The sequence below is a fragment of the Pan troglodytes genome, chromosome 3 (genome assembly GCF_028858775.2).
Source record: "Pan troglodytes isolate AG18354 chromosome 3, NHGRI_mPanTro3-v2.0_pri, whole genome shotgun sequence".
Taxonomy (NCBI): Eukaryota; Metazoa; Chordata; class Mammalia; order Primates; family Hominidae; genus Pan; species Pan troglodytes.
In genome coordinates this window covers 96,030,946-96,058,830 of record NC_072401.2, presented here as the reverse complement: position 1 = coordinate 96,058,830, position 27,885 = coordinate 96,030,946, and the positions used below count along the sequence as shown (strand labels likewise).

General features: G+C 36.9%; 1 protein-coding gene across 14 annotated transcripts in view; it reads right to left on the bottom strand.

The window, feature by feature from the left end:
- PDLIM5 (PDZ and LIM domain 5) overlaps positions 1–27,885 on the bottom strand; it is a 223,790-nt gene that overhangs the window by 16,555 nt on the left and 179,350 nt on the right. For all 14 annotated transcript variants that reach the window (XM_517349.9, XM_009448043.5, XM_009448048.5 and 11 more), the window contains one exon: positions 11,229–11,403. In XM_517349.9, the coding sequence (XP_517349.3) occupies positions 11,229–11,403 (175 nt within the window). The remainder of the gene's footprint in view (positions 1–11,228; positions 11,404–27,885) is intronic.

Here is a 27,885-nt window from a genome sequence, read left to right as displayed (position 1 = left end):
TCATTTTTGGTAGACTACTAGAAGGCCTAAAGCCAGATTTACAGTCTAACCAGAGGCAAGTGGGCAGGTCATTATTTTAGTATCGTCCAGTCTCGACGTTAGCTTCATTTTTAACGAGCCTATCCATGAATTTCATTCTTTTTCCCCTTTTGTAATTTATAAGATTATCTTATATTTCACATACCTGTAAAAGTCTTTTTACAAACTTGCTGGAATATAGTTCACTATAAATACATAAATTAAAACTACAGTCCATTAAAAGGATGACTTTAAAATATTTCATTAGTTCCTTTCAAATAGCAAAAGGAATTTTAGACAGTAAAGAAATTCCCACTGCACCTTTAAAAAACAAGCTGAAAATGACCCTTGCTCCTGTCAGATCTCCTTTCTTAAACAAGCATGCTCAGGGCAACTACTGGCCTAACTTGATACTTCTTGGCTGTCCTGAAAGAGCATCTTTCTCCATCAATGCCCTTGAAATTATGCACAGATTAAACAATAAAATTAACCTTTCACATATAGCAAAGTGTTTTCTTCTCTGTGTCAGCAAAGACTAATTTAACAAATTCATTACCACAGGATTAACACTAAAGAAGTTCTTCTTGTTCCAGGTAGGATTGGGTTTCCATTTGTGAACAGGAATGACAGGCCTAGATAACTGCAGAGTGGAATTAAGTATTCAGCTATCTCTTCTAGTATTCGATGTCCTGTGAGCCCTTACTAAGTACATGTTGACTGACAAATGGAGGGAGAGGAGGGATTTAAAGCATTTGGTTGGCTGTGAGAGAAGAGCTATGGCATGAAACTTTTCACCCTGTTTATCTTCTGTGAGACCTATCCAAAAAGGGGGGGCATGTGGGGGGAAGAAAGGAAAGGTAGGGAAGGATGCCAAGGAAGAGTTCAGAGAAAAAGGAAAGCTTACAAATACAAAGGTGAAAGGAACTCAGATTTCAACAGGCACAACCTAACTGGGATTTAGCCTCAAAATCTGATGCTTATTTTTTGCTGCTCTTTGTTATTTAATTCTCACAATAATCCCAGTGATAGAAATTAACTTTTTCATATACGTGTAGATGAAGAAAACGTCAGAGAAATCAGCCAACTTTCCTAAGATCATATGGATGACGAACTAACTGTAATACTGGAATTTTTCAAAGCCCAACCACAACAGATTTTATTCGACTGAAAATTACTGTATCAATAGAAGTCAAAAACAAGTTTCCCAAAGCTATAAAAAAACTGACGTGCTCAAGAATAAAAACAGAATCTGATATTCTACTTAGTTAAATATACTAATACAAATGTACAAACCACTTTTATGTTTTTGTATTTGCCAACATTTAGGAAGGGCCTGGCGTGAGCAAAGGGCAAAAGAACAACACAGCCACAGGAATAGAGTGAAATAGGAACAAGATAATCGGGAGAAACTGCACATAAATACATTGACAAACGATTACACACAAAGACACAAGCAGGAAGAGAGTAAAAGAGAAACACACAGTGACTATCGTCTTAGAATACTCAAAACTGCAGACATTAACAATCCTTCCTAAAATTTGGAAACACTGTATTTGTCACTCTTAATTCTTCATTTCCAGTGGATTATATGCAAACTTTCCAATTTGGAACATTAAAAAGTAATTCTTTCGCTGAATGTCAACTTTAACTTTCAGTCCTTTAACATACTACATTTAAAGGGTTGTGAGGCCACCTATAGTTTTATATCTGAAAGGCATAAATGACTTGCTTCTCCAAAATAAATGCACAGGTAAAATGAGTTTAAACATAATAGTAAATAAAGAGAACAAGTTCTAAAGAAGGTAACCTTAATTGACAATTTTTTAAAAGTCTACTGGAGACAACTACAGTCAATTCTTTTTGAGATTATTATAAAATCTGCAAAGCAGGATAAATGTAATTCAATAATAAGACAAGTGAGATATAATTTCAATTTGGCAACACTAATATACATTCTACAAATATTTAAAAGTTCATCTATCAATTGAACAAGAATTTACTAAATGCAATATGTGCTAGGCACTGTTCTAGAAACAGGAAATCTGGCAGGGAACAAAGCCAAAAAAAGCCCTGATTGCATGGAACTTATATGCTAACATAGGGCAGGGAGATGACAGTAAGATAAATAAAATATATGGCATGTTAGATATTAAAGGCTGACAAGAAAAATTAAGCAGGGAGGGCAGAGAGGAAGATGGTATAGGTAGGAAGTAGGGATGAAACGGGAGAATTTAAATAGGTGACCAGGAACACTCTGATATTTGAGTAAAGACCCTCTCCATGAGTGTGGGTAGAACCTGTGGCCATGACAGGGTATCACTCCTGTGATTAGATAACTGTAAATAGCAAAAAGGATTGTGCAGATACAATTACATCCCCTAGGCCAGGCATGGTGGCTCATGCCTGTAATCCCAGCACTTTGGGAGGCTCAGACGGGCGGATCACTTGAGGTCAGGAGTTCGAGACCAGCCTGGCCAACATGATAAAACCTCGTCTTTACTAAAAATACAAAAATTAGCTGGGCATGGTGGCACGTGCCCGTGGTCTTAGCTATTCGGGAGGCTGAGGCAGGGGAATCGCTTGAACCCAGGAGGCGGAGGTTGCAGTGAACCAAGATTGCGCCACTGCACTCCAGTGTTGGCGACAGAGTGAGACTCTGTCTCAAAAAAAAAACCAAAACCAAAATCAAAAAAAACAATTACATCCCCTAATCAGTGGATACTGAGTTAATCAAAAGATAGATCATCCTGGATGGGCCTGACCTAATCAGGTAAACCCTTAAAAGAAGTTAAAAAGCAACAGGAGAGGCTCTACTGCTGGCCCTGAGGAAGAAAGCAATCATGTTGTGAACTGTCTAAGGTGGGGACGGCCTATAAGGACGTCAGTCCCAGAGCTGCAAGGAACCGAATTTGCCCAACAACCTGAGTGGGCTTGGAAGAAGATCTGGATCTCTACATGATAACTTCAGCTCAGCTGACACCATGATTTCAGCCTGGTGAGATTCTGAGCAGGGTACTCAGCTAACCCATAGACTCATGACACAGAAACTGTGGGACACTGGCCGGGTGCGGTGGCTCACGCCTATAATCCCAGCATTTTGGGAGGCCGAGACGAGCGGATTACTTGAGGCCAGGAGTTCGAGGCCAGACTGTCTCTACTAAAAATACAAAAATTAGCCGAGCGTGGTGGTGCAGGCCTGTGGCCTCAGCTATTCAGGAGGCCAAGGCAGGAGAATCCCTTGAACCTGGGAGGTGGAGGCTGCAGTGAGCTGAGATCCTGCCACTGCATTCCAGCCTGGGCAACAGAGTGAGACTCAGTCTCAAAACAAAAAACAAAAACCTGTGAGACACCTTAGTGTCATTTTTAGTAATTTGAGTCTCTTTTTTTTTTTTCTTGGTAGTTTAGCCAATGTTTGTCAATTTTGTTGATCTTTCCAAGGAACCAACTTGTGGTTTCATTGATTTTTTTTTAAATTCTCAATTTCATTCATTTCTGCTGTAATCTTTGTTCTTGCCTTCCTTCTAAGTTTTGGACTCAGTTTGATCTTTTTCTAGAGTCTTAAGGTAGAAGGCAATGTTACTGATTTGAGATGATTCTTCCTTCTGAATGCAGACATTTGCCAGCTATCAATTTCCATCTAAGCACTGCTTTAGCTGCATTCAATAAGTTTTGGTATATTACATTTTCATTTTCATTCAGCTCAAAGTATTTTCTAGTTTCCCTTGTGATTTCTTTTCTGACCCACTGGTTGTTTAAGGAGTGTGTTTTTTAATTTCTACATATTTGTGAATTTCCCAAATTTTCTTCTGTTATTGATTTCTAATTTCATTCCATTCTGGTCAGAGAGCATACTTTGTATGATCTCAGTCCTTTTAAATTTATTGAAACTCGTTTTATGACTTAACATATGGTCTATCCTGGAGAATGTTCCACATACACTTCAGAAGAATATATATTCTGCTGGATTCTGCTGTTGCTGAGTGGAATGTTCTATAGATATCTGGTGAAGTATACTTGGTATTTAGTGTTGTTCAAGTTTTCTAGTTCTTTTTGCTATTCTGACCAGTAATCAATTATATCTATTAATTAATATGGAGTGTTGAAGTTTCCAACTATTACTATTGAATTGTATATATTACTCCCTTCCATTCTGACAGTTTTTATTTCACTTATTTTGATGGTGTTAGGTAAATATGTGTTTATAACTCACATTTTCTTAATGGATTGAGCTTTTTATCATTATAAAATGTACTACTCTGTCTCTAGTAATTTTTTTTGTCTTAACATCGATTTTATCTGATATTAGTACGGTCATTCTAACTCTCTTTTGGTTACTATTTGCATAATATTTTTTCTATACTTTTACTTGTAACATATTTGTATCTTTTATTTTAAACTGTGTCTCTTGTAGACAACTTAGAGTTAGATCATAATTTTATCTACCCTTCCACTCTCTCTTTTAGCTGGAGTGTGTGATATATTTATGTTCAATGTAACCTACTGATAAAGTAGGATTTATTAGTGGCATTTTGCTATCTATTTTTTCTATGTTGTATGTCTTTTTTGTTCCCTTTCCTACATAAAAAAGTGAAAGAGGAATCAAAGTCATCAGCTAATAGTGAGGATGGGAAAGGAGATTTTAGAAGTTTGAGGAGAAAGAAGATGTGAAATGGGTTTTTTGGGGAAAGTGGGAAAGTAAACATATTAGAGAAACATAGCAGTCTTTCATTACTATTAAGAATATACCCAGGGAAAAGAAGGAACATACCTGAGATTAGTAGTGATGAATTTAAAAGGAGACTGATTAGTGTGATTGTGGGATTCCTTCCAGTCACACCCATCATTCGGGTGTGAGCACGGGGTAGACTAGAAATATATACCATGGTGCCAGTATGGTAACTTGCATAGAAGTTTTCAATGGACATTTGTTGTACAAAATATTCATTTGATTATGAATAGACTTCTGAACCTTATTGCTTTCCATTCTTTTCAAATAAAATAAATTGGTTTGTTAAAGTTGGATAATCCTTACCTCTCCTTTTTGCACTGATGTAATCCTAGATGTATCTCTGTTCGACTTACCATATTAATTTGGTTGTTGATTTGCTTGTCTGTATTTTTTATTAGACTATAAACTGAATTAGTTTGCCAGGACTGCCTTAGCAAAGTACCACAGACTGGGTGGCTTCAACAACAAGAATTTATTTTCTCACAGTTCTGGAAGCTAAAGTTCAAGACCAAGATGTCAAGAGGGCTTCTCCCGTTAGTGTATAGATGGCCATCTTCTCCATGTGTCTTCACATGGTCTTCCCTCAATATGTGTCAGTGTCTCAATTTCCTCTTATAATGACACCAGTTAAATTTAATTAAGGCCCACCCTACTGACCTCATTTTACCTCTTTAAAGACCAAATGCCCTCTTCAAATATAGTCCCATTCTGAGGTACTGGAATTTGGGATTTCAGCAACTGAATTTTGGGAAGACGCAATTTGGTTCACAACAGTAACCTTCTTAAGAAAAAAGAGCATGTCTTTGATTTCTGTGCCAGTGATATCTAAGGACAGCGGCATACAAAATACTCAACGAATGCTGCTTATACTCCTGCATTAGATGAGAAACTAGAAAAGTGAGCCCCAAGTAACCTACATGAGTTTAAGAATACATATATGCTGTACAAAATAATTTTAGAGGGGAGATGAGAATATTTAACTGTTCAACTTGTTTATTATCTATTATCTTCTTTCTCATTCAAACACTATGAATAAAAGTACACTGCCATAGTCTTCAGTTATGGCAGGTTTACTGAGGGTGTTTTTCTAATGTAATACAGTAATAGATATCATTGTGTGTATATTCATTCATCACAAACACACAAACTCCTGTGCAATAAATTAGAAAGACTGAAGTCGGAGAGAGAAGAAAATAAACATCACATCCAATCTATTATCTGGACATTATAACTCTTAATTTTGGGGTATAGTTCTCTTTTGGTCTTTTTTCTAAAGCACACTGGCTATATGTATTGCTTACTATTATATTCCTAAAAACAGTGGGATAAAACAGTGCCTGGTTCATTATAGGACCCTCAATAAATATTTAATGAATGAATGAATGTATTTCAGAATCAAACAGATGGGTTCCAGCCCTGGCTCTACTATTTAACCACCTTTGTGACTTTGGGCAAATTAATCTAAGCCTCTGTATTTCCATCTGTAAAACAGGCATAAGAATATATCTACTAACAGGAAAAGAAGTCAGTATATGGAAAAGATACTTGCACATGCATGTTTATAGCAGCACAATTCACAACTGCAAAAATATGGAACTAGCCCAAATGCCCATCAATCAATGGATAAAGAAACTGTGGTATATATACACAATGGAATACTACTCAGCCATAGAAAGAATAAATTAATGGCATTCACAGCAACCTGGATGGAACTAGAAACTACTATTCTAAGTGAAGTAACTCAGGAATGGAAAACCAAACATCGTATGTTCTCACTCATAAGTAGGAGCTAAGCTATGAGGATGCAAAGGCATAAAAATGACACAATGGACTTTCAGGACTCAAGGGGAAAGGATGGGAAGTGGGTGAGGGATAAAAGACTACAAATTAGGTTCAGAGTATACTGCTCTGGTGATGGGTGCACCCAAATCTCACAAATCAACTCTAAAGAACTTACTCATGTAAGCAAATACTACCTGTTCCCCAAAAACCTATGAAAATAAAAAATTTAAAAAAAGGAATAATATCAATTCTCTGGAGTTATTTTGGGAATCCAGTAGAATAATACTAATAAAGTTCTTGGCATGGGCTGGGTGTGGTGGCTTACGCCTGTTAATCCCAGCATTTTGGGAGGCCGAGGCAGGTGGATCATGAGGTCAGGAGATCAAGACCATCCTGGTTAACATGGTGAAACCCCATCTGTACTAAAAATACAAAAAATTAGCTGGGCGTGGTGGCAGGCGCCTGTAGTCCTGGCTACTTGGGAGGCTGAGGCAGGAGAATTGCTTGAACCTGGGAGGTGGAGGTTGCAGTGAGCCGAGGTTGCAGTGAGCCGAGATCGCGCCACTGCACTCCAGCCTGGGCAACAGAGGGAGATTCCATCTCAAAAAAAAAAAAAAGTTCTTGGCATGATACCAATCAAGTTCAATATATAGTAGCTATTTTTATTGTTATCAGGCTTAAATATATATCTTGGTGTATAGTTTCTTTACATAAAATTGCAATCATACTTTTGAGTTCCTTATTTCATTTTTGCCATATTCATATGATACTATAAACATTTTCCTATGTAGTGGTAGTTAAAAGCATGAAAAAAATTAAAGTTAGACAAATCTGGACTCAAATTCAGGTTCCATTATCTACTACATATGCAACTTCAAACAAATACATAACTTCTCTATGCCTCAATTTTCTCAACCTTGAAGTGGAATAATCATAGCAACTGTCTCACAGGGTTGTTATGAAAATTCAGGCAAAATTCTTGGTGCAATATTTGGAATATGCTAAAAACACATTTAACATTAACTATTATCTGAAAATTACATTATATAGATGCTGCACATTTATGTTCTTTCTAATCTTTCACAACAGTAAATAGTGAAATCTTGGTCTCTGTCCTGTTTATGAGTCTTGGTCAATGTCTTTAGTTGTTTCCTTAAATACAAGGGCTAATACATTTCCAGGAGGCCTTTTATTTTCAAGTAAAATCTTAATTAGTGGGGATGATAAATAAAACCTATAAATAAAGGGGTGCTCAGAGACTGAAATAAATGGTAAAACAGGCAACAAATTATGCATGTTTTTCCTTGGTAAACTGAGATGGTGCTCCTTATGAGAGAGGTTTGAAAATCACTGAGCAAAAAACAAATCAATAATGTTAAAATTTTTTCTCTCACTGGAACAAACAATGGATTGGCTGTATATAGTTTTTCTGGTGCTGTACTGTAGGCAAAGGCAAAACAATAGTAATGTGGCTATTTAAGCATTCCATATTTAAGAAGAAATTCAAGCACTATAAGCCCCTTATTTCTTTCACAAAGATGTCAAGCTAAACATAAATAGTTCCATTAACTCCATGTAATACAAATGGTCAATAGATTTTAATGCCACTAGATGTAACACTTAAGAAATAAACTAGAATGTTCAAAAACCCATTCTACCACGGAAACTGAAATATGATTTTGGCTACAACTGCCTGATTTTCTATGATTCTCTATTATCCTAGCACTCCAACAGTTAATCTATTCATAAGTATGAGTCAAATAAATGGTGCTTCTAACATAATTTGACTGAAAATGTCCCATAGCAAACTTAATCAAAGCTTCAACAGAAGTTCCTAAAATGTAACTTCCTATTCATTTGTAGCTAGTCAAAGTAATGTCTCCATAATACAATTTAGGCAAAACATCCATAAACTTTTCACAATTCAAATAAACCAAAAAATTTTTAAACTTTAGATCCAAATAAGACTACGGAATTTTAAACTAAATGTGCTCTATAAAGAGATAACCAGTTCAGTTCTAACATTCAGATTCCTGAGGTTTTCTAAAACAATCAACTCTGCTGAAAAAAAATAAATAAATAAAATAAAATAAAACATAAAATGTGCTTTAGTTTGCCTTTACATAAAAAATGGTTTTTGGCAAATTCGAAATATTGAAAAGTAAATATAAAACAAAACAATATAAATTGGTACAAACAATATAAATTATATGATAGAAAACTCACAATATAAATTATAAATTTAAACTTCTCCAAGCTTGCTAGGGTATAATAGTCTGCATTGAAGGTATCAAGCCTGAAACTACAGCTCGTTTTTAAAACAGGTGTCCAAGAGAATGTCACTTGATCTAAAGCCTTCTTGCTTTGGTAAGTAATAGTGACACTGAGGCCAAGAACTAGAATTATGCTTTGACTAGGCCTCTGAACTGACCACAATCGATTCAAGCTGCTTAAGCATTTGAGCACCAGGCAAATGTGCTATGTTAATTACTGTTATATGATCTTGACATGAACTAATCCCCATTCCTATTAACTTCCTTAGTAAATGAAGCTTTAATGCTTAACTGATAACTAGTACTGGATAATCCAGAACAATATAAAATTTAACAGATGAGGGAGCAATAAGTGATGGCTACTCATGTTAGCATAATACATATTTATTTTACACGGCAGGATGACTGTGCATTAAAATTGCATACTGGCCTGGCATTAAATTTAAAACCAAGGCAGGTAGGGGTGGTGAAATGTAATTTCTACTTTGATCTTCACATTTTCTCCATATTAAGTAAGTTTTTTAGAAGTGCCGGAAGTGGTGATTACAGGATATCATGGAATTTGATAACTACACAACATGAATCAGCAACTGATGTGGTATGACATTTTGTTAATTCACCCAGTAATTACTTGCTTACAATAGCATACAAATAACAGCAGTGACTCCTGTCTCCACAAAGGTGTTTTTATCCAGAATATAGTATCCCTAAGCATCAGTCTAGGCAACCAAAGTACTGTAACTTACAGAAGCAATGTTACAAGTCAGAGTTTGTTTCTATTTTATCGATATTAAACCAAAAATATAACAGCTAAATGCAGGTAGTACTAAAACATTGTTTTCTTTATTAGGATAAAGCAGCAACATACCAGATCTTACATTAGTTTAAATATTTCTGTAAGACAGAGACCCCATACTAGCACTTTCAGGAAAATGACTAACCAAATTGACATTATGGCCTAAATGATGAATGGGTCTAGAGTCATGTAGAGTCATGCATGATCTATGCAGTTAAACATTTACTGAATGCCTTCTGTGTGTTGAATACTGCTCTAGACTTTGGAAACCTTTACTGATTTTCCCTTTCTCCTCATAACCACTATTACTACTACCACTGCTGCTGGCTAATTCTTACTAAGCAGGTGCTCACTCTGAAAAATACAATTTAAAGGAAAAACAGCAGCTTACAAAATACTGTATTAGGATTCCATTTTTGTAAAATAATATCTGTCCTTATGTGTGAATGTTTTAAAAGTCTGAAAGAAAACAGATAATAGAGGTTACCTTGGGAGGTGGGATTATGTGTGAACTTTGTTTTTTGTTTTCTGTGTTTCTATGTTTTTTAAACGTCACAATGAACATTGACTACCTTTAAAACAAACAAACAAAAAAACTATTCAGTTTTGAATGGCATACTGTGTGCTATGTTCTTGACACATATATTATTCAATTAATAGTAGGCTAAAGAGAGGGGTGTTTATATTTGACTCTAAATGAAGTATTGAGGTTTCCTGACTCCATTTTAAATATTACCTAGAAACAGTATGCTATAATTATGTAATAGAAGAGATGAAAATGCAATTAAGTTTTAACCTTATTCAACTTTAGAGAAGCCACTGTTTCAATTATTTCAAAGTAGGATAAATTTAAAAAGAAGAGAGCTTGAGAAGTCACTTCAAAGGACCATTTGTTATTGCCAACAAGGCAACTCACGAAGTGCAACAAGGTCCTTTGGGTGGGATGCCTGCAATCAGCACTGGTGCCTACACCACCTAACATTCTAAAAGCCCCTTATTCAGAAATATTCAGAGATTCAATAAGCTGCAGTACAGTGCATTCTTAAGATCTGAGACTTTTTCTTCTTGTAATTTAAGAGACAATAAAATAGATTGGGATAAAACGTATTTTAAAGAAGCAGGTCATTACGTAATCTAACATTCAAAACATTTATGAATAGGTCTGAAGGTACCTTTCAGTGCTTGTGTACTCAAAAATCCAATCATCTTTTTCTCTAAGGCTCAAAGTTCTTTAATGTCACTAGTTATTTTTCATCTAAATGAATGTCCTCACTTCTATAATTTGTAGAATAATGAAATTAGGATAAATGACTTTCAGGGTCCCTTTGAGTCTTAAAATTTTATTATTCTCTGAAAGGCCACATTAATCACTTTTTCCTTAGTTCTAATAGGAATTGATAACTGATAATGAACACAATTAGTACTTTTATTTTCACAGACCTCTGTATTACCTTTCATTAAAATAGATTCTCATAGATAGATATTCGTATTTACTCAATAATTAGTATTCTATAGGATTATGGCAAGAATATTTTCACTAATTACATTACACATACTTCCAAATGCAAAAAAAAAAAAAACCCAACATTGATATTAAGTACTTTCAAGAAAATTTCAAAAAACAACCAACCTGATGACCTGGTTACAATGGGCGCACATCGGAGTTCGTTTCCCTGCTGGAATGTGCTCAGCTCTTTGCACTAAAGTGTCCTGGTCACTTGGCTGGGTTTGTCCCAAAGCTGAGTTGGCTGGTGCCACTGATCCTGAGTAAGTAGCGCTGTTTGAGATTCTTCCAGTGGAAGGTACTAGGAGTTAAAACAGAAGAATCAGAATGAGAATAAGCCACATATAAACTTTTCCTAACAATCAAATAATAAAAATTATTATTTTAACAGTAATCTATTCACTTGTTATTCACTCACTCACATTTACAGTGAGGTTATGAATCAAACACTAGGCTGTGACTATGTAGGTAAATGGGAAAGAAAACCAAAGATTCCAACAAAGTAAAAGAATTATGACAGACGTATGCATACAATTTTTTTTTTTTTTGAGACAGAGTTTCGCTCTTGTTGCCCAGGCTGGAGTGCAATGGCATGATCTCGGCTCACTGCATCCTCCGCCTCCTGGGTTTAAGCGATTCTCGTGCCTCGACCTCCCAAGTAGCTGGGATTACAGGCATGCACCACCATGCCTGGCTAATTTTGTATTTTTAGTAGAGACGGGGTTTCTCCATGTTGGTCCGCTGGTCTTGAACTCCTGACCTCAGGTGATACATACCTCTGCTTCTACTAGGAGACATGGTTAAGGTAAATATTGAAGGTGAGTTATTTCTAATTATCTAGACATCTCTGCTAACCATTAATTAGATTTAATTCCAAATATAGTCATAGATGTATTAAAAATCCCAATGTATTGAAGATAACAAAACCAAAAATTAACTCACTATATTCTCTCTGTTCCTGGATTCTCTAAGGAGACTGTGCAACCAGTCACCCAGGAATAGAAGGCAGCTATATAAGAAGCATCCTTGGTCCTTCCTGCCTCTCATTTATAGTAATAGGTCCTGCTGGTTTGATAGTTCACATTGTTCTTGACTTTGCCTCCTCTTCCCCATTCCTATAATACTGTCTTAATTTAGATCCTCAACGTCACCAACCTCGACCAGCTACCAGAAATGTCCTTCTTACATTCATCCTCTCAACAGCCACCTAAGACTGAAATCTGACCCAACAGCATTTAAGGATCTCCCTATTTGACCCCTGAATGTAGTCCCTGCTTCCACGTGCTGCATACAAATCTCCCCAGTGGTCTCTGCTTGCCCCACAACCTCATCTTACACTGCTCTTTGCCGTTCACTTTATGCTCCAAGAACACTAATCTGCCTCACTTTTTCTTGTGAATGAGTCTATGTATGCTCAGGCTGTTTTCACCATCGGTAATGCCATTTTCTACCCTTCTTCCTATTTACCTAGTAACCACTACTTTATTGTTTAAGTCTCAGCCCAGAAGTCGACGACTCCAAAAACTCTCCCTGAATTACATTTCTCCCCAACCCTCTCCATATAATCTGGATTAAATGTTTCTCTTCTGTGTTCTCATAATTTTCTGTTAATGTATTACTGTTTCTGCTATATATTTCTGTGCCTTTCCTTCCCTTAACTAGATAGTATACTCCCTGAGGGCAGAAATTATGTCTTATTCAGCACCCTAGCAACTTAACAGTGTCTGGAGAGAATAAATGAATGAATAAATAAACTGGAATCAATACAAAAGTGAATGAATGAGAAAACAGTGAGGATTGAAACCAACAGATGGCCTGCTCCTTAGCCACAGGCAATTAAAATCTAATGGAAGAGAAAAGGTGCACGTGAAAATAGTCCAAAAGGAACAACTTTTAAGAAAAGCATACAAATAATACAAATTAACAGAGTGTATACAGATAAATGTATTTACATAAATACACATATATATGTAAAAACACACTGACAGTATATTAAAGTGTAGTTGGAATTGGGAAAGATTAATTAGGATAATTGATATGATAATTCTCCCTCACTAGAATAAAGCCTGTTTGCAATAATGTGCAATTACAGATCCAGAAACCCAGCATTTATAGACACTTCACACATCTTCTACAGTGCACTGCCTGGCACTCGATCTGTGAAACGCCACTTTCAGGCCAGGGAGCTCTACTATTGCCCATGTTTCAAGGGAGTCAACTGGACTAGGAACATGTTTCCATTCTCTTAGACCCACACTTTTCTCTTATAGAAATGGGAAAGAAAAGTGCTGTAATATTCACTTGGTACACTACTTTCTTGTTACCTAATTTGCTCACACAGCCCAACTCTTACCTCTGTGCATCTTTAATTTCTTTATCCAGGCCTGATTTCTTCTGGAGCACCAAATATGTTTTCTCAAGGACGTTTTCAACTCTAACACCTGTTATTATCTTTAAATTCAAGAAATGTAAAATGTATTTCTTCTTCTTGCACATATTACCAGCTCTTGCCAAGAACGCCTAGATGCTAGAATTCTCCCACTCACGCAGGCACAGAACTCGGCCTCCTGTGTCCCCAAGGGTTAGTCCCCAGACCCTAACAACTGTTTCATAGAAAATGTTTCTTTCTCAGGTCTGTCCTTCCGTTCTAATCCAAACCCACCCTCTATCTTTTGAATTCTGGTCTTGAATTCCTCAAATCTGGACTATTGCAAGTCTCCTAACCACTCTCTGCTGCCAGTCTCCCTTTCTACCTATTCTGCTAGATTATTTTTCCAAAAACACTACTCTGAACATATGTTCCTGCTTCTAAAATAAAGCCTCTGTAACTCATTACAAACTATATGTAGTCCTGAAAGTCAAGTCCCTCAATGAGCCCACTCCAATCTTCTGTAAAACCTTATCCTTTCTGTTTCCCCACATATCACTGCCATCATCTTCAGACTAAATTAGAGTTTAATCTCAACTTGTGCAATTATTTAATACTATTTGAAAGCACCATTCCTTTTTTTTTTTTTTTTTTTTTTGAGATGGAGTCTCGCCCTGTCGCCCAGGCTGGAGTGCAACGGCGCGATCTCTGCTCACTGCAACCTCCACCTCCAGGGTTCAAATGATTCTCCTGCCTCAGCCTCCCAAGTAGTTGGGATTACAGGTGGCTGCCACCACGCTGGGCTAATTTTTGTATTTTTAGTAGAGATGAGGTTTCACCATGTTGGCCAGGCTGGTCTCGAACTCCTGACTTTGTGATCTGTCCGCCTCAGCCTCCCAAAGTGCTGGGACCACAGGCATCAGCCACCACGCCTGATCTTGAAGGCACTATTCTTAAATCCTTACAACAGCCCTGTGATTTTGGTATTAGTACCACTTTTTTAATTTATGAGGAATCTGAGGCAAAGAGAGGTTTAGAAATCTGCCCAAAGTCACATAGCAAGTAAAAGTCTTGAACTTGAGCTGTCTGGCTCCAGAGTCTGCTCTTAAACTATGCTATAGTTTATTCACTATCCCTTGAACATGCCACACCAGACACTGCCTCTGTGACCCTCAGCCAAGGAAATGTCCCTTTTCCTACTGCTACTCATAGTTTTCCCATTCTGTAAAGCCCATAGAAGTTTCATTTTCTTCTCCCAAGTCTTCTCTGACCACCCCAGCTAGAAGTAACACTCCTCACCTGTATAATTTATTAGCTATTCATCAATATCCTGTCAATATCTTTTCCTCCCTAAGTTAATTATTAATTATTTAAAAATGAGTGGCCGGGCGCGCTGGCTCAGGCCTGTAATCCCAGCACTTTGGGAGGCCGAGGCGGGCAGATCATGAGATCAGGAGATCGAGACCATCCTGGCTAACATGGTGAAACCCCGTCTCTACTAAAAATACAAAAAAAATTAGCTGGGCGTGGTGGGCCTGTAGTCCCAGCTACTTGGGAGGCTGCGGCAGGAGAATGGTGTGAAGCCGGGAGGCGGAGCTTGCAGTGAGCCGAGATCGCACCACTGCACTCCAGCCTGGGCGACAGAGCAAGACTCCATCTCAAAAAAAAAAAAAAAAGTACGAACTCTATATACTTCTTTCTATCCACAGCCAAAAAATTACCTTACAAATAAATGATGAAAAAATATTATTTAATCAGTTAAATGAAAAAAGGAAGATTCCCAATTTTTTTTTTTTTTTGCCTTTTTAAAGAAGACTATAGAGATAGATACTTTAAAAATGTGGATTAGGTTCAGGATTTCAAATAATGGGAAAGTAACCAATTGGAAAATCTGAAAATCAGACCTCAAAGAAAGCCAAACCCTTTCATCTACCATATGCCTTTATTTTATCACATTATCTATGCATAAGCTCTAAAGTACTGAGTCACTGAGATACTTTTAGCAATAAAAGAGTGTGGTAATTCTCCATCAGTCATTGTAAAATGGGACATAATCCATCTGGCCCATGCCTCAAGGAGAAGGTATACGGGGAACTAACTTATTTAGCATGAGAAGTCATTCTTAAACATGAAACATGTGACTGTATCTCAAACACACATAAAAAGGCTCTAAGTTCTACCGCTATTCCTTTCTTGGGAAGAAAAGCCTTGCTTTCCGTTACTGCCCCATTTTAACCACTTTGGATATGAAATAAATTCTCACACCTCCATTTGTTGCTGTGTTGCTAGCACATTGGCCTGCACACAAAGCTACACAAGCTCTATTAATTACCAAGTCCTGAACATTTCCACGGCACAGCTATTTCCCGTATGAATAAAGTGATGTTTCATTTCTTCAGACTGAATTTCTCACCACCGCTCTAGCACAGGAATGGGCAACCTTTGAGCAGTCAAGTGCTAGCCTCCTAGTCTCTGCTCACTTGGCTTACGGGGAAGAGGGACGTGTAACAGGGTGAGGTCTTGGGACAGGGGAAGCACCATAAATGAGCCCTGCTTCTATTATAATTTTGTGGAGAACTACACTACCATACAAAGAAAACCAGTCTTCCATGGGTAGCACATTGACCTCTAAAATGCTCCAAATGCATTGAACCCATTGCAAAAACCATTTACTTCTATGTAGAAAGAAAAATACACCTCTTTAGAGATAGCTTAAGGATGACAATCTACTTGTCATCACAGTTTTTTTTTTCTTTTAAGTTCTAATGATAACATTAAACAGGAGCGTTGAATCAGCCCCATTTCACAATCTAGGAATGTAAGTCACAAAAAGTGTGACTTTTTCGAACTGAATAATGAGCAAGTCAGGAAACTGTCACAATGAGAACATCAGGAGGAAATTGGTTCTTGACTCAAGGCTTGAGCAACTTTCATTAAATATTGGCTTCTTTTATGGCTAATCTCTACTCCCTGGGAGCTTGTTTGAAAATTACTTTTTTTTTCTTTTGTACCAAATACATTTCACCACCAGAAAACTAGAAATTCAAATCCATTAGCTTCTCTCCAAACCAATAGTGTAGGTGAGAATCTCTTTCGTTAACTTTAAAATTGCTATTTATGAGTCTTCTAAAGGTTCAGAATAACATTCACATTTAATCTTTTCTTTGGATTTTCAACACTGATAGTCAAACCTAAGATTACAATAATTACCATTAAATAAGTAAACATAAATTTACTGGAAAACCTAGCAACATACCAGAAAACTTTCTCAGCATACAATGTATAAATTTGTTGTTAGTCCAGTAAAATATACCTAATCCACAATATACAGAGTTGCTAGAGTTTCCAGTAAGAAAATATTAATTAAAATCAATCAAATTCCTGGTAGTACGTGTGAATTTTTTGAAAACAGATGTTTTCTCACTGGATTAAGAATAAAGTGGGGGTTATTTGATATTTTTGGTCTCTGTTCCTGTTCATAATAGCTCTTAATTCTAAACCAACACACTTAAAAGACAGTAGTGAGGATTATAATGCATAGATTAAACACCTGGCCAGACTGTACTTGAATAGGCATGAAGTTAATCAGTTGATTCTGTGGTTCAAATAAAATTTCAACTACCAATAAAATATTATTACTACCGACACACACTATGCGAAAAAAATACTACATCCTGTCAAACTTTACTTGGAAACTTAACATAAGTCAGCTGGGAATGGGGGATGATATCCCAAAGAACAAACTTAAACAATAACAGATGTTGCTAGTGTCTTCTAAGGCAGCTTACTCTTATTAGAAGTAGTGCTTCTGTATTGCTAAACATAATCAGTAGGAGAGCAAGTTTGGTGTTGGAAGATGAACTGCTCATGGTGATACAAAAAACACATCACATAATGATGCCTCACCACCTCCATAGTACATCTTGGTCCAAGCCACCATCTTCATCTCTTGGTTGGATTAGAGCAGTGACTGCCTATAGATCTCCTTGCTTCTACTCTTGCCACCAACAAAAAAGTCAGTAAAAATGAAGTCAGTATATAATTGGAGGGTTTTGAACAGATACTCCTCTGCTCAAAACCCTCCAATAGTGACCGTTTAACTCAGCACTAAAACCAAAGGTCTTAGAGCATCTGACCCCTGCTATCTCTCTGACCTGATCTCCTGCCACTCTACCCCTTGCCCATTATATCCCAGACATGCTGGCCCCCTGATTATTCCTCTGTACTGGCCAGCGTGCTTCTGATTCAGGCCCTTTGTACTTTCTGTTCCCTCTGCCTGGAAATCTTTTCTCCAGTTGTTCACACGGCTTGCTCCCTCACTTCCTTCTGGTCTCTGCTCAAAGGCCGTATTATCAATGTAGCCTTCCTGGACCATCCTATACAAAACAGCACCCCATTCCCCACAAAGCAGCAGTTCCAATATTCCTCAGCAGTTTCTCTTTATCTACAGCACTCATGTTATATTCTTTTTATTGTTTATTATCTGTCTTCTCCTACCTTGAGGTCAGGGTCACCATCTATTTTGTACATTGCTCTATCCCTAGCACCCAGCAGTTCCTGGCATATTGCTCAGTAAGTCTTTATTCAGAGAAAAAATGACTCCTGCATCAGAATTATTGTCTTTCTACTAAAGGGAACCAGACGTCTTAGAGAAATTGCTGATTCTAGGATTGGGGCAAAAAATGAGTAATGAGAGTTTGGAATGTCTTGTCAAATTAGAAAGCAAGGAAAATGTTAAAGACTCCTAGAGTTGCATCAAAATAACTTGAAGAAGTAGATGGGACAGTTTCAGCATTTAGAAAAATAAAAATAATAACTACAATGGATTGAAATACTTCAAATGTATCTAAGTCTATGAGTTTACAATGATTCTAGAATTTAAAAAAATATCCACGTTGCTTAGGTATAGAAGATGCTAAGGAACCAATTCATTATTTGAAAAACTAGTACAACTTAATAAATGGAAAAATCAAGCTTTGTTAATCATTGCTTCATAATTGATCATGTTTCATTAATATTCCACTCCTCGCTCCCCGGCCATCTCTGAACTATTTTGAAACAAATTCAAGATACGTCATTTAATCTATATTGTAATATAATCTCTAAAAGAGTACTCTTTTTAAAAACATAATCATAATGCCATTATCACACCTAAAAATATTCCTTAATATCATGAAATACCCAATTTTCAATTTTTTTCTGATTATCTGATCACTAGTTTTCTATTGCCACTGTAACAAATTACTAATAACTTACTGGCTTAAAAACAACACAAGTTTATTACCTAAACCTAACAGTTAACCTACACAGATATTACTGGGTCAAAATCAAGGTGTTGGTAGGGCTATTTTTCTTTCTGAAGACTCTAGGGAAACTGAGGCTGCCTAGTTCCCTGGTTCAAAGCCCCTTCCACCTCTTCAAAGCCAGCAAGCATGGGTTGAATTGTTTTCACATAGTATCACTCTGATCCTCTCTTCCGCCTCCCTGCTCTTCCACTTTTGAAGACCCTTGTGATTACATTGGGTCAAACCAGGATAATCTCCCCATTTTTAAGGTCAATTGACAAGCAATCTTAACTCCAATCTGCAAACTTAATTCCTTTTTGCCATATAACATAACATAGTCACAAGTTCTGTGTTCATGGACATCTGTAAAGGGGCATTATTTTCCCTACCACACATCTCCCAACACAGTAATTTTTTTCTTTGTTTCTAATTTAATTTTTTTGTTTTTAGAGACAAGGTCTCTACTCTGTTGCCCAGGCTGGAGTGCAGATACATATATTTGAACATTTTTCTACAGTAAAAAGTTTTGAAGAGTGAATAACTGAATTGCTTCATCTTTACAACAACATTTCAAGGTACTGTCAACTATTTAACAGATCAAGAATATAAACTTCTGAAAGGATAAGTAACTTGCCCCAAAACATGTAGAATCACGAAATGAAGCAAATGTTTTTTGAAGAACTACTATGTACCAAACAATGCACTGGCTCTACCAATATGGACAAGACAAACATGATTTCTGCCCTTAGTGAGTTTAAAGAAGGTTATAAGCCAGTAAACAGTCAATTATATTACAGTGGGATAACTGCCAGAAAGGTGGAAAAATGCTGTTTCACTCACAAGTTTATGCTAAGAGCCTGTAATGCGGCAGGCGCTACGCTATGCGTGTGTTCACAGTGGAGGACAGCACATGCGTGTTAAAGTTGGAGGCGCCTGTACAGATCATTTATTGAATATAAAAACTCAGGAGAAGTATCTAAGCTAGAAGAATTGATTCAAGAGTCACCAACATATTGACGACATTTGAGTCTGTGGAGTGAATGAGACTGTTTCAGGGAAAGTACAGCATGAAAACAGAAGAGCTCCTTAGGCAGAAAGCAAATAACACAAATACCTTAGGGACTGACAGAGAGGCAGGAGAAAAACCAGAAGAGTATGTCATGGAAGCCAGTGGAGGGGAGCAGAGAATCCGGGATCCAAAACCATGTCTATTTCACTCCAAAAACTATGTCCTTATGCATTGATTCATCAATAATTATTATGGACCTACTGTGTGCTGAGTTCTTTGCCAGTTAATGTCTTGATCCATTAAAATATGAAGTCAGAGCTCCTTAAATGTGATCTAAACCTGCTAGTACTCACTTCTGGAGCAGTTTGGAGGAGGGGATAGTGATAGTTGAGGTGATTTATTTCTGCTATTTTAATTTCCTTACTGAGCCTGCTAGGATAAATGTAGGAAAAATGTATGAAGGCGTTATTATTTTATTTTCCTTGAAGTCTCTTAACAGCTTAGATTAACACTTTTAAGCCCTTCATGTATTCTGTAAAATATGAGTTTCTTAGAGAAATACTACTTATTTCCATAAACCTGACTGCCCAAAGTTTTTAGCCATTATAATTAATGGCTGCAAGGTTCCTGAAATAAAACTTATGGATAAAAGGCTGTATTCTTCACGTTTTGAGAAACATTTAGGAGAATTTACATAAATTGCTTTAGAAGAGAAATGTGGCCAGGTGTGGTGGCTCAAACCTGCAATCCCTGCACTTTGGGAAACTGAGGTAGGAGGCTCACTTGAGGCTAGGAGTTTGAGACCAGCCTGGGCAACACAGTGAGACCCCCATCTCTACCAAAAAAAAAAAAAAAAGTTTGGCATGGTGGCATGCACCTATAGCTACTCAGGGGTGTGAGGCAGGAGGATAACTTGAGTCCAGGAGCTCAAGGTTGCAGGGGGCTGTGATCACATCACTGCACCTCAGCCTGGGCAATAGAATGAGAAACATAATTATAGATCTAATACTTTTGCTAAGGACAAACAGTCTTAAAGTACTAAATCTATTTTATTGTACAAACTTCATATTGGTGTGAATACTTCAACTACTACATTTGGATTAAGCTAAAGCAGCAAAGAAAGTTATGGGGACAAATCTAGGAATAACTATAAAATACATTTTGATTCCTTATTTTAAAAATCCTATAATACTTCATTCTCATTAAGTCAGAAGAAAGGCTGATATTGAAAATATCAATGGATACTAGGCTGGGCGCAGTAGCTCACGCCTATTATCCCAGCACTTTGGTAGGCTGAGATGGGTGGATCACTTGAGGTCAGGAGTTTGAGACCAGCCTGGACAACATGGCAAAACTCTGTCTCTATGAAAAAATACAAAAATTAGCCGGGCATGGTGGTGCGTGCCTGTAATCCTAGCTACTGGAAGGCCGAGGCAGGAGAATCGCTTGAACCCAGGAGGCAGAGGTTGCAGTGAGCCCAGATCGTGCCACTGGACTCCAGCCTGGGTGACAGAGTGAGATTCTGTCTTAAAAAAAAAAAAAAAAAAAAAATATATATATATATATACATATATATATATATATATACACGTGTGTATATATATATATATATACATGTGTATATATATATATATATATACACGTGTATATATATATATATATATATATATATATATATATACATGTGTATATATATATATATATATATACACGTGTATATATATATATATATATATATATATATATATCAATCAATGGATACTAATACTCCCGCTGACAAAAGACAAATGTTGACAGCCCCAACAAGGCAGAGGTCATAAGTGAGATTTTATGGTGTGAAAAACAACTGGCTCAACTGCAAGAGGTGTTCTTGTTAAAAACACTGAAGCTAATGTTGTGCTTGTATAAATAACTGGGATACATCAAAGTGGCACTCTCGGGGAGATAAAGTATTGTAATTCAACATCTCAGGAAATATGTTCTCAATGGCATGGTAGCAATTTTACACATACTAAATTGGGTAGCAGTCATGGCAACATGCTTGCATACTATTGTGTGCAGCAAGTGCTTTCTTCTCTGCCCCTTCCCCAGCCATCTCAAACAGATGGTGGCCAAGAGAAGCAAAGAATATGTGCATTTTGTCTGTCAAGCTCCTTATGCTGAAAGCCTAAACAATAGTCTACTCTTCATAATCCAGGCATGAAATCATATCCAACAGAAATGGAGAAAGTTAAGCCAAGATCTCGGATCAGAGGAAAGTACATTCTGGAGATGATTGTGCAATTTTTAAAAAATGAAATCAGTGATTAAAAGCAAATTGGACAGATTAAACTATTACCATTTCTCTAAGCAGTGGAGAATGCTGGTATGTTTGCTATAAAGCACTGGAACAGGTGCACCCAAGGCTAAGTATCAAATATTTCCACATCTTCAGGAGGCTAGCTTCCTCCATTAGCAACCAGCCTTTCAACTTTAAGAACCCAGATTAAACTGGATCTACAATATCTTAATTAAAGTGAGTGTGGGGACTTGGATTATGTTCAGTTCTCTTTTTAATTTCTTATATCACACATAACCAAAATTCAGTACATATCGACTTGCCTTTTTCTCCTAGCTGATCTTATATAGAAAACTTCCATTTGGTCAGAGATACAAGTAAAAGCAACCCAGTATGTACCCTGAAGATAAAGATATGAGATCTTAACATATCTGGTTCTACCAGCATTCAATTAAGTCAACAAATTATTTATCACAATATACACACAGAATTTTCTTTCTTTCTTTATTTTTTTTTTTAAACTGAGTCTCGCACAGTGCAGTGGCGCGATCTCGGCTCACTGTGACCTCCGCCCCCCAGGTTCAAGCAATCCTCCTGCCTCAGCCTCCCGGGTAGCTGGGACTACAGGCACATGCCACCACGCCCAGCTTATTTTTGTATTTTTAATAGAGATCGGGTTTCACCATGTTAGCCAGGATGGTCTCAATCTCCTGACCTAATGATCTGCCAGCCTTGGCCTCCCAAAGTGCTGGGATTACAGGCATGGGCCACTGTGCCTGGCCCAGAATCTTCTAAATCATCTTAATATCACTGTTCCATTTTCTACTTAGAGTGGGAAGACAAGTCTATGCTTTTATTGTAGGAGGCCAATGGGCTTCATTTTCTTAAAAAAAGGAAAAACAAAAAAGGAAAAGAAATAAAAAAGAATAAAATTAAAATATTAAAAAAACAAAACAAAACTGAGACATAATGCATGACCTCAGGAATACTAAAGAGGATCAATGGTAAACTCATGCAGACTTTGTAAGCTTAGAATATATTTAAAATATTAAATTTGTACAATTTTGCTCATATTTGGATGAGAAAACCATAAGGACATACATTAAAATCATTTTATACTCATATTATGTCTAGAGTTCTGACATGTCTTACTTCCAAAGTCACACGAAAGCTACATGGGTTTGGCTTTTACCATTTTCCCACCAATTTTCAACTATTTATACAAATAAGAAAGCAGCCTAATTTCAGAAATGAAGGAGAAAGGTACCTACAGTTAAAGTTGACCATATAAACAGAGTTCTAATCATGTAGGGGAAAAAAATGAAGCAGGAAAAAAAAAAGATATTTTAAGATTTCTCAATGTCAATATCTACAACGTCTCTAATGATGAATACAAGTTATTGTAAAATTTAAAAATTGGGATACTCCTTAAATTTCTATTACTACCACTAATTCTCTAAGATATCTCTCAATTAAAGTCATTAGCTCTCCAAAATAAATGATACTTTATCATTTTTCAAAGTTATGTTTGAATTTAGCATCTTTTAAAAGCAGAGATGGTAGGTCAGCTATTTTATGGTGGAAGAAGCAGCACATCTAGCATAAAAACTAAATTTCAAGATACACAGGCTCCTAGTTCTGGGCTTTCTAGCTGTGATGTTAGAAATGTCATCATTCTGGGTCTTAAGTTACCTCATCTGTAAAACAGCAATAATAACTACCTCAAAGGGTGAGAGGATTCAATGAAGTAGTAAAAGTGTTTACTTATACTTCCTTGAATCTGTAAGAAATGCTTCATACGTGTCAATTATTATTACACTCTGACATAAGATCTTACATAGTTAAAAAATAAAACATCCACTCATTCAACAACTACTTAGTACATACAACGTTTTAGATGTAAGAATTCTTCTGGTGTGGAAGATACATTTAAGGATAAGATATCTGCCCAGAAAGAGTTTATCTTCTTAACGACACTACAGACAAGCAAATAGGCAATCACAGTATCTCAGGACTAGTGCTACCAAGGGTGCTGATGGCTGTCAATAAAGTCTGCAACTACCATGCAGAATTATCAAGCATTGTTATTCTTATTCATGCGTTTGAAAACCAGTGTTAACAAAACTTTTTCTGTAAAGAGCCAGAGAATAAATATTTTAGGCTTTGTGGGCCTTACAGACTCTTGCAATATTCAACTCTGCCATTGTGGCATGAAATCAGCCATAAACAATACGTAAACAACCGTACCGTAGCTGTTTTCCAACAAAACTTCATTCACAAAAATCAGTGGTGGGCCAGATGTGACCAAGGAACACCATTTGCCAAACTTTGGTTTAAACCATATGCATCAATTAATAGAACAATTCTTTATGAAAAGCATATATGAACAAATGTAGATGTCTGCCTTATAAAAAGTTTAATATTTTAATCTCAGAAAGAGAAGAAAATGGGGAGAAAGAATAGCTTTCACAGATGAAGCCTTGCATCAGCACTGGAAAGCTTCCAACACGCAAATAAATTTCAATGAAGGAACAATTAGAAGAAAAAGAAAACAGGCAATTAATGGTTGTTACTTTTATTTTTTCCTGAGAATCAGAAACAAAAATCTACTTGTTATGTAAGGAGATGGGCATATTTACATGTTTCACACCCCAGTTTTGACAATGGACAGCTCCAGTCAGGGCTTTACGGCAAGAGGGCTGTTTAGTTTAATGATGTCAAAATGCAGGGGAGCAGATGGCAATAAAACATTATTAGAAGAGATGAAATACACGCAACTGGTAGCAGTTTACTTATTCATATAAAAATTTTAAAATGGAACCAATAAATCTATCCATCTTAGCTAGGCAAATTTAGTTATCTCGATTTATTACTGTAGTGCAAAGCCTACAATGAAATTTGGGATGGTTGTAGAAACAGTAATTTCCTTTCTCACCCCTATCTCCCTTAGACTTCAAATAAAAGATAGAATTTATATCCACTTATAACTGAGATGCACATCATTCAGTCTTTGATCTAATCAAATCTCACAAATATATTTGAGTCTTTCTCACACACACACAAAAAAACACCGAAACAACATATCAGATCTCTCCAAAGCTCAGTCTACAATGAAGTAAACAAGCTTTTCTTTATTGCTAAACGTAGCACACACCAGAAGCAGGGTATGATTAAAAAAAAAAAGAAAAACACATTAACTAGAATCTTAGCCAAATGATCTAAATTTCAAAAACGGAGTTTAGATGCAAAGAAAATGTTACTTGAAACAGATCTTAGCAGTTGCCAGTCACTTGAAGCTCCCTATTATCCAAGGCAAGAATCCTTTCTATCCCATCCCTAACAGATACAGTCCTCCTTAAATACGTTCACTGATACTGTCTTTTGACTTAGGAAAATACAGTATTCAGAGTCAAAACAGCTGGGTTCAACTCACTACAGAACTCTAAACAATTCTTTTGACTTTTCTCAGACACTGCTACCTCATTAAATAATGCCTATTTAAATTTTAAATTTTAATGACATTACCTTATTGTGCATTCTTATAAAAATATCTGTTACAACTGAAAGTATTACAAAAACAATGATTACTACTAATCAATGATAGTCATCATTCTACTGTTAAATGTTAAATGTTTGTTCCTTTTAGGCCGCCCATTGTATTAATGAGTTCCCAATCCTCAAATAGGGATGGTGAAAACTCCTCAGATGGGGTACAACAGAAGCAAAAATTAACTATTCATTTTGAAAAGCAAGTTTGTGTTTTTTCCCGTTTCGTTTGATCAAAAGAAATTTATACTGTCCCCAAAAGACCTTCAAATGGTCACAACTTTTATACGTATAGCTTACTTGTATCATGCTTCTTCAAAACACGAAACAACTTATATTCTAAAAAAGGATCATAAACTTTTGTTTTTACATTCTTGTCAATTAAGAGCCTTTGTCTTTACTACATATCCAAACTGTCTCACAGAGAAAAGCAAATCACTAAGATAAAGCTTATATACATATCACCTAATTCATATAAAGGGAATGGTGCCTTAACAAGAGCATAGAGAAACTGTTATCTGTTCAATACGGACTATCAGAGGTTAAGAATGTCTAATATTGGCCGGGCGCAGTGGCTCACGTCTGTAATCCCAGCACTTTGGGAGGCCGAGGCAGGCAGATCACAAGGTCAGGAGATCGAGACCATCCTGGCTAACACGGTGAAACCCCGTCTCTACTAAAAATACAAAAACATTAGCCGGGCATGGTGACAGGCGCCTGTAGTCCCAGCTACTTGGGGGGCTGAGGCAGGAGAATGGCGTGAACCTGGGAGGTGGAGCTTGCAGTGAGCCTAGATAGCGCCACTGCACTCCAGCCTGGGCAACGCAGAGAGACTCTGTCTCAAAAAAAAAAAAAAGTCTAATATTAAATGATAAAATACTACTGCCTTGAGTATATCGCCATAATATCATATCAACTAATATCAATATATGTTTTTATTTTCCTCAGTAGAATGCCTGCCTCCATGGACATGTTTAATAATATCCACTAATTTCTTGTCAACACCAGGGACATGAGAGTAAACAGGGCTCAACTGGGAGTTGTGTGTACACACAATTAAAGAAAGTATGAAGGTAGCATTCTAATATGCTATAAACTGAATACAATCCTCCACTGGTGTTTTAACAGAGGATACATAGGTACTCTATAGGGAGTCAAGTTCCCAGGGAGGGCAATGGTTAAAACCAGCAGCCCAGTTAGGTTAAAGTGTAAATACCCCGCAGTCACCCTACCCAGGGAATTCTCTCCAAAACACTGCCACTGCCCAGGGCAATATTCATTATCTATCTCCAGATTGGATTACCTGAATAACTTCTTAAATGGTCTCCAGGTCTCCAGTCTTAATCTCTACAATGAAGTCATGATGATCTTTTAAACACATTAATGCTATAATAACCTTTTAATAATGCAAGTCTGATTTTGCCACTTCCGGTTTATAAATCTTTTAATAGCTTCCTTTCAGCATCAAGTTCACACTCTTACATTCAAAACCCCCATTAATGCAGCCAACCTTCTCTCTGGGCCACTAGACAGTCTTAAACATACTGAAGTACTTGCCTTTCCTACCCGAAGCCAAATTCTCTCAGTTTTTGCATATGTTGCTCCCTCTCCAAATCGGCCTCTTCCTAAACATGCTCAAGGGTCGTTGACTATATGCTATTTTGTTTTAGGCACAAACATTAAAATATTGTTCCTGCATAAAATAGGACTTCACTATAAACAAATACATATTTTATCTCAAGATTGTATCCTCGGAACTTGAAGTCTTTTTCTTCTCTTTCCACTGATCCACACCTCCATGCCTCTGAACTGGGACTCATAGTTTGATTTGACTCTTCTTTGCACCTTTTTGATGATTTCTATATTATATACTGGTGTTCTGCATGCGAGCTAATTTGTCCACAATGACAAAATGGGCGATCCCACATTCCTAATATTTCCTCTGCATTCCACTGCTTGGTTCCTTATATGCAGTAAATTATCACTTTTTTTTAGATGGGGGTCTAGCTCTGTCACCCAGGTTGGAGTGCAGTGGCACAATCCTGGCTCACTGCAACCTCCGCCTCCCAGACTCAAGAGATCTTCCCATCTCAGCCTCCCGAGCAGCTGGGACCATAGGCATGCACCACCATGCCCAGCCAACTTCTTTTTTTTTTTTAATTTGTGGAGATGGGGGTCCCGCTATGTTGCCCAGGCTGGTCTCAAACTCCTGACCTCCAGCAATCCTCCTGCCTTAACTCCCACAATATTGGGATTACAGGTGTGAGCCACAGTGCCTAGCCCTCATACTTTTGGGA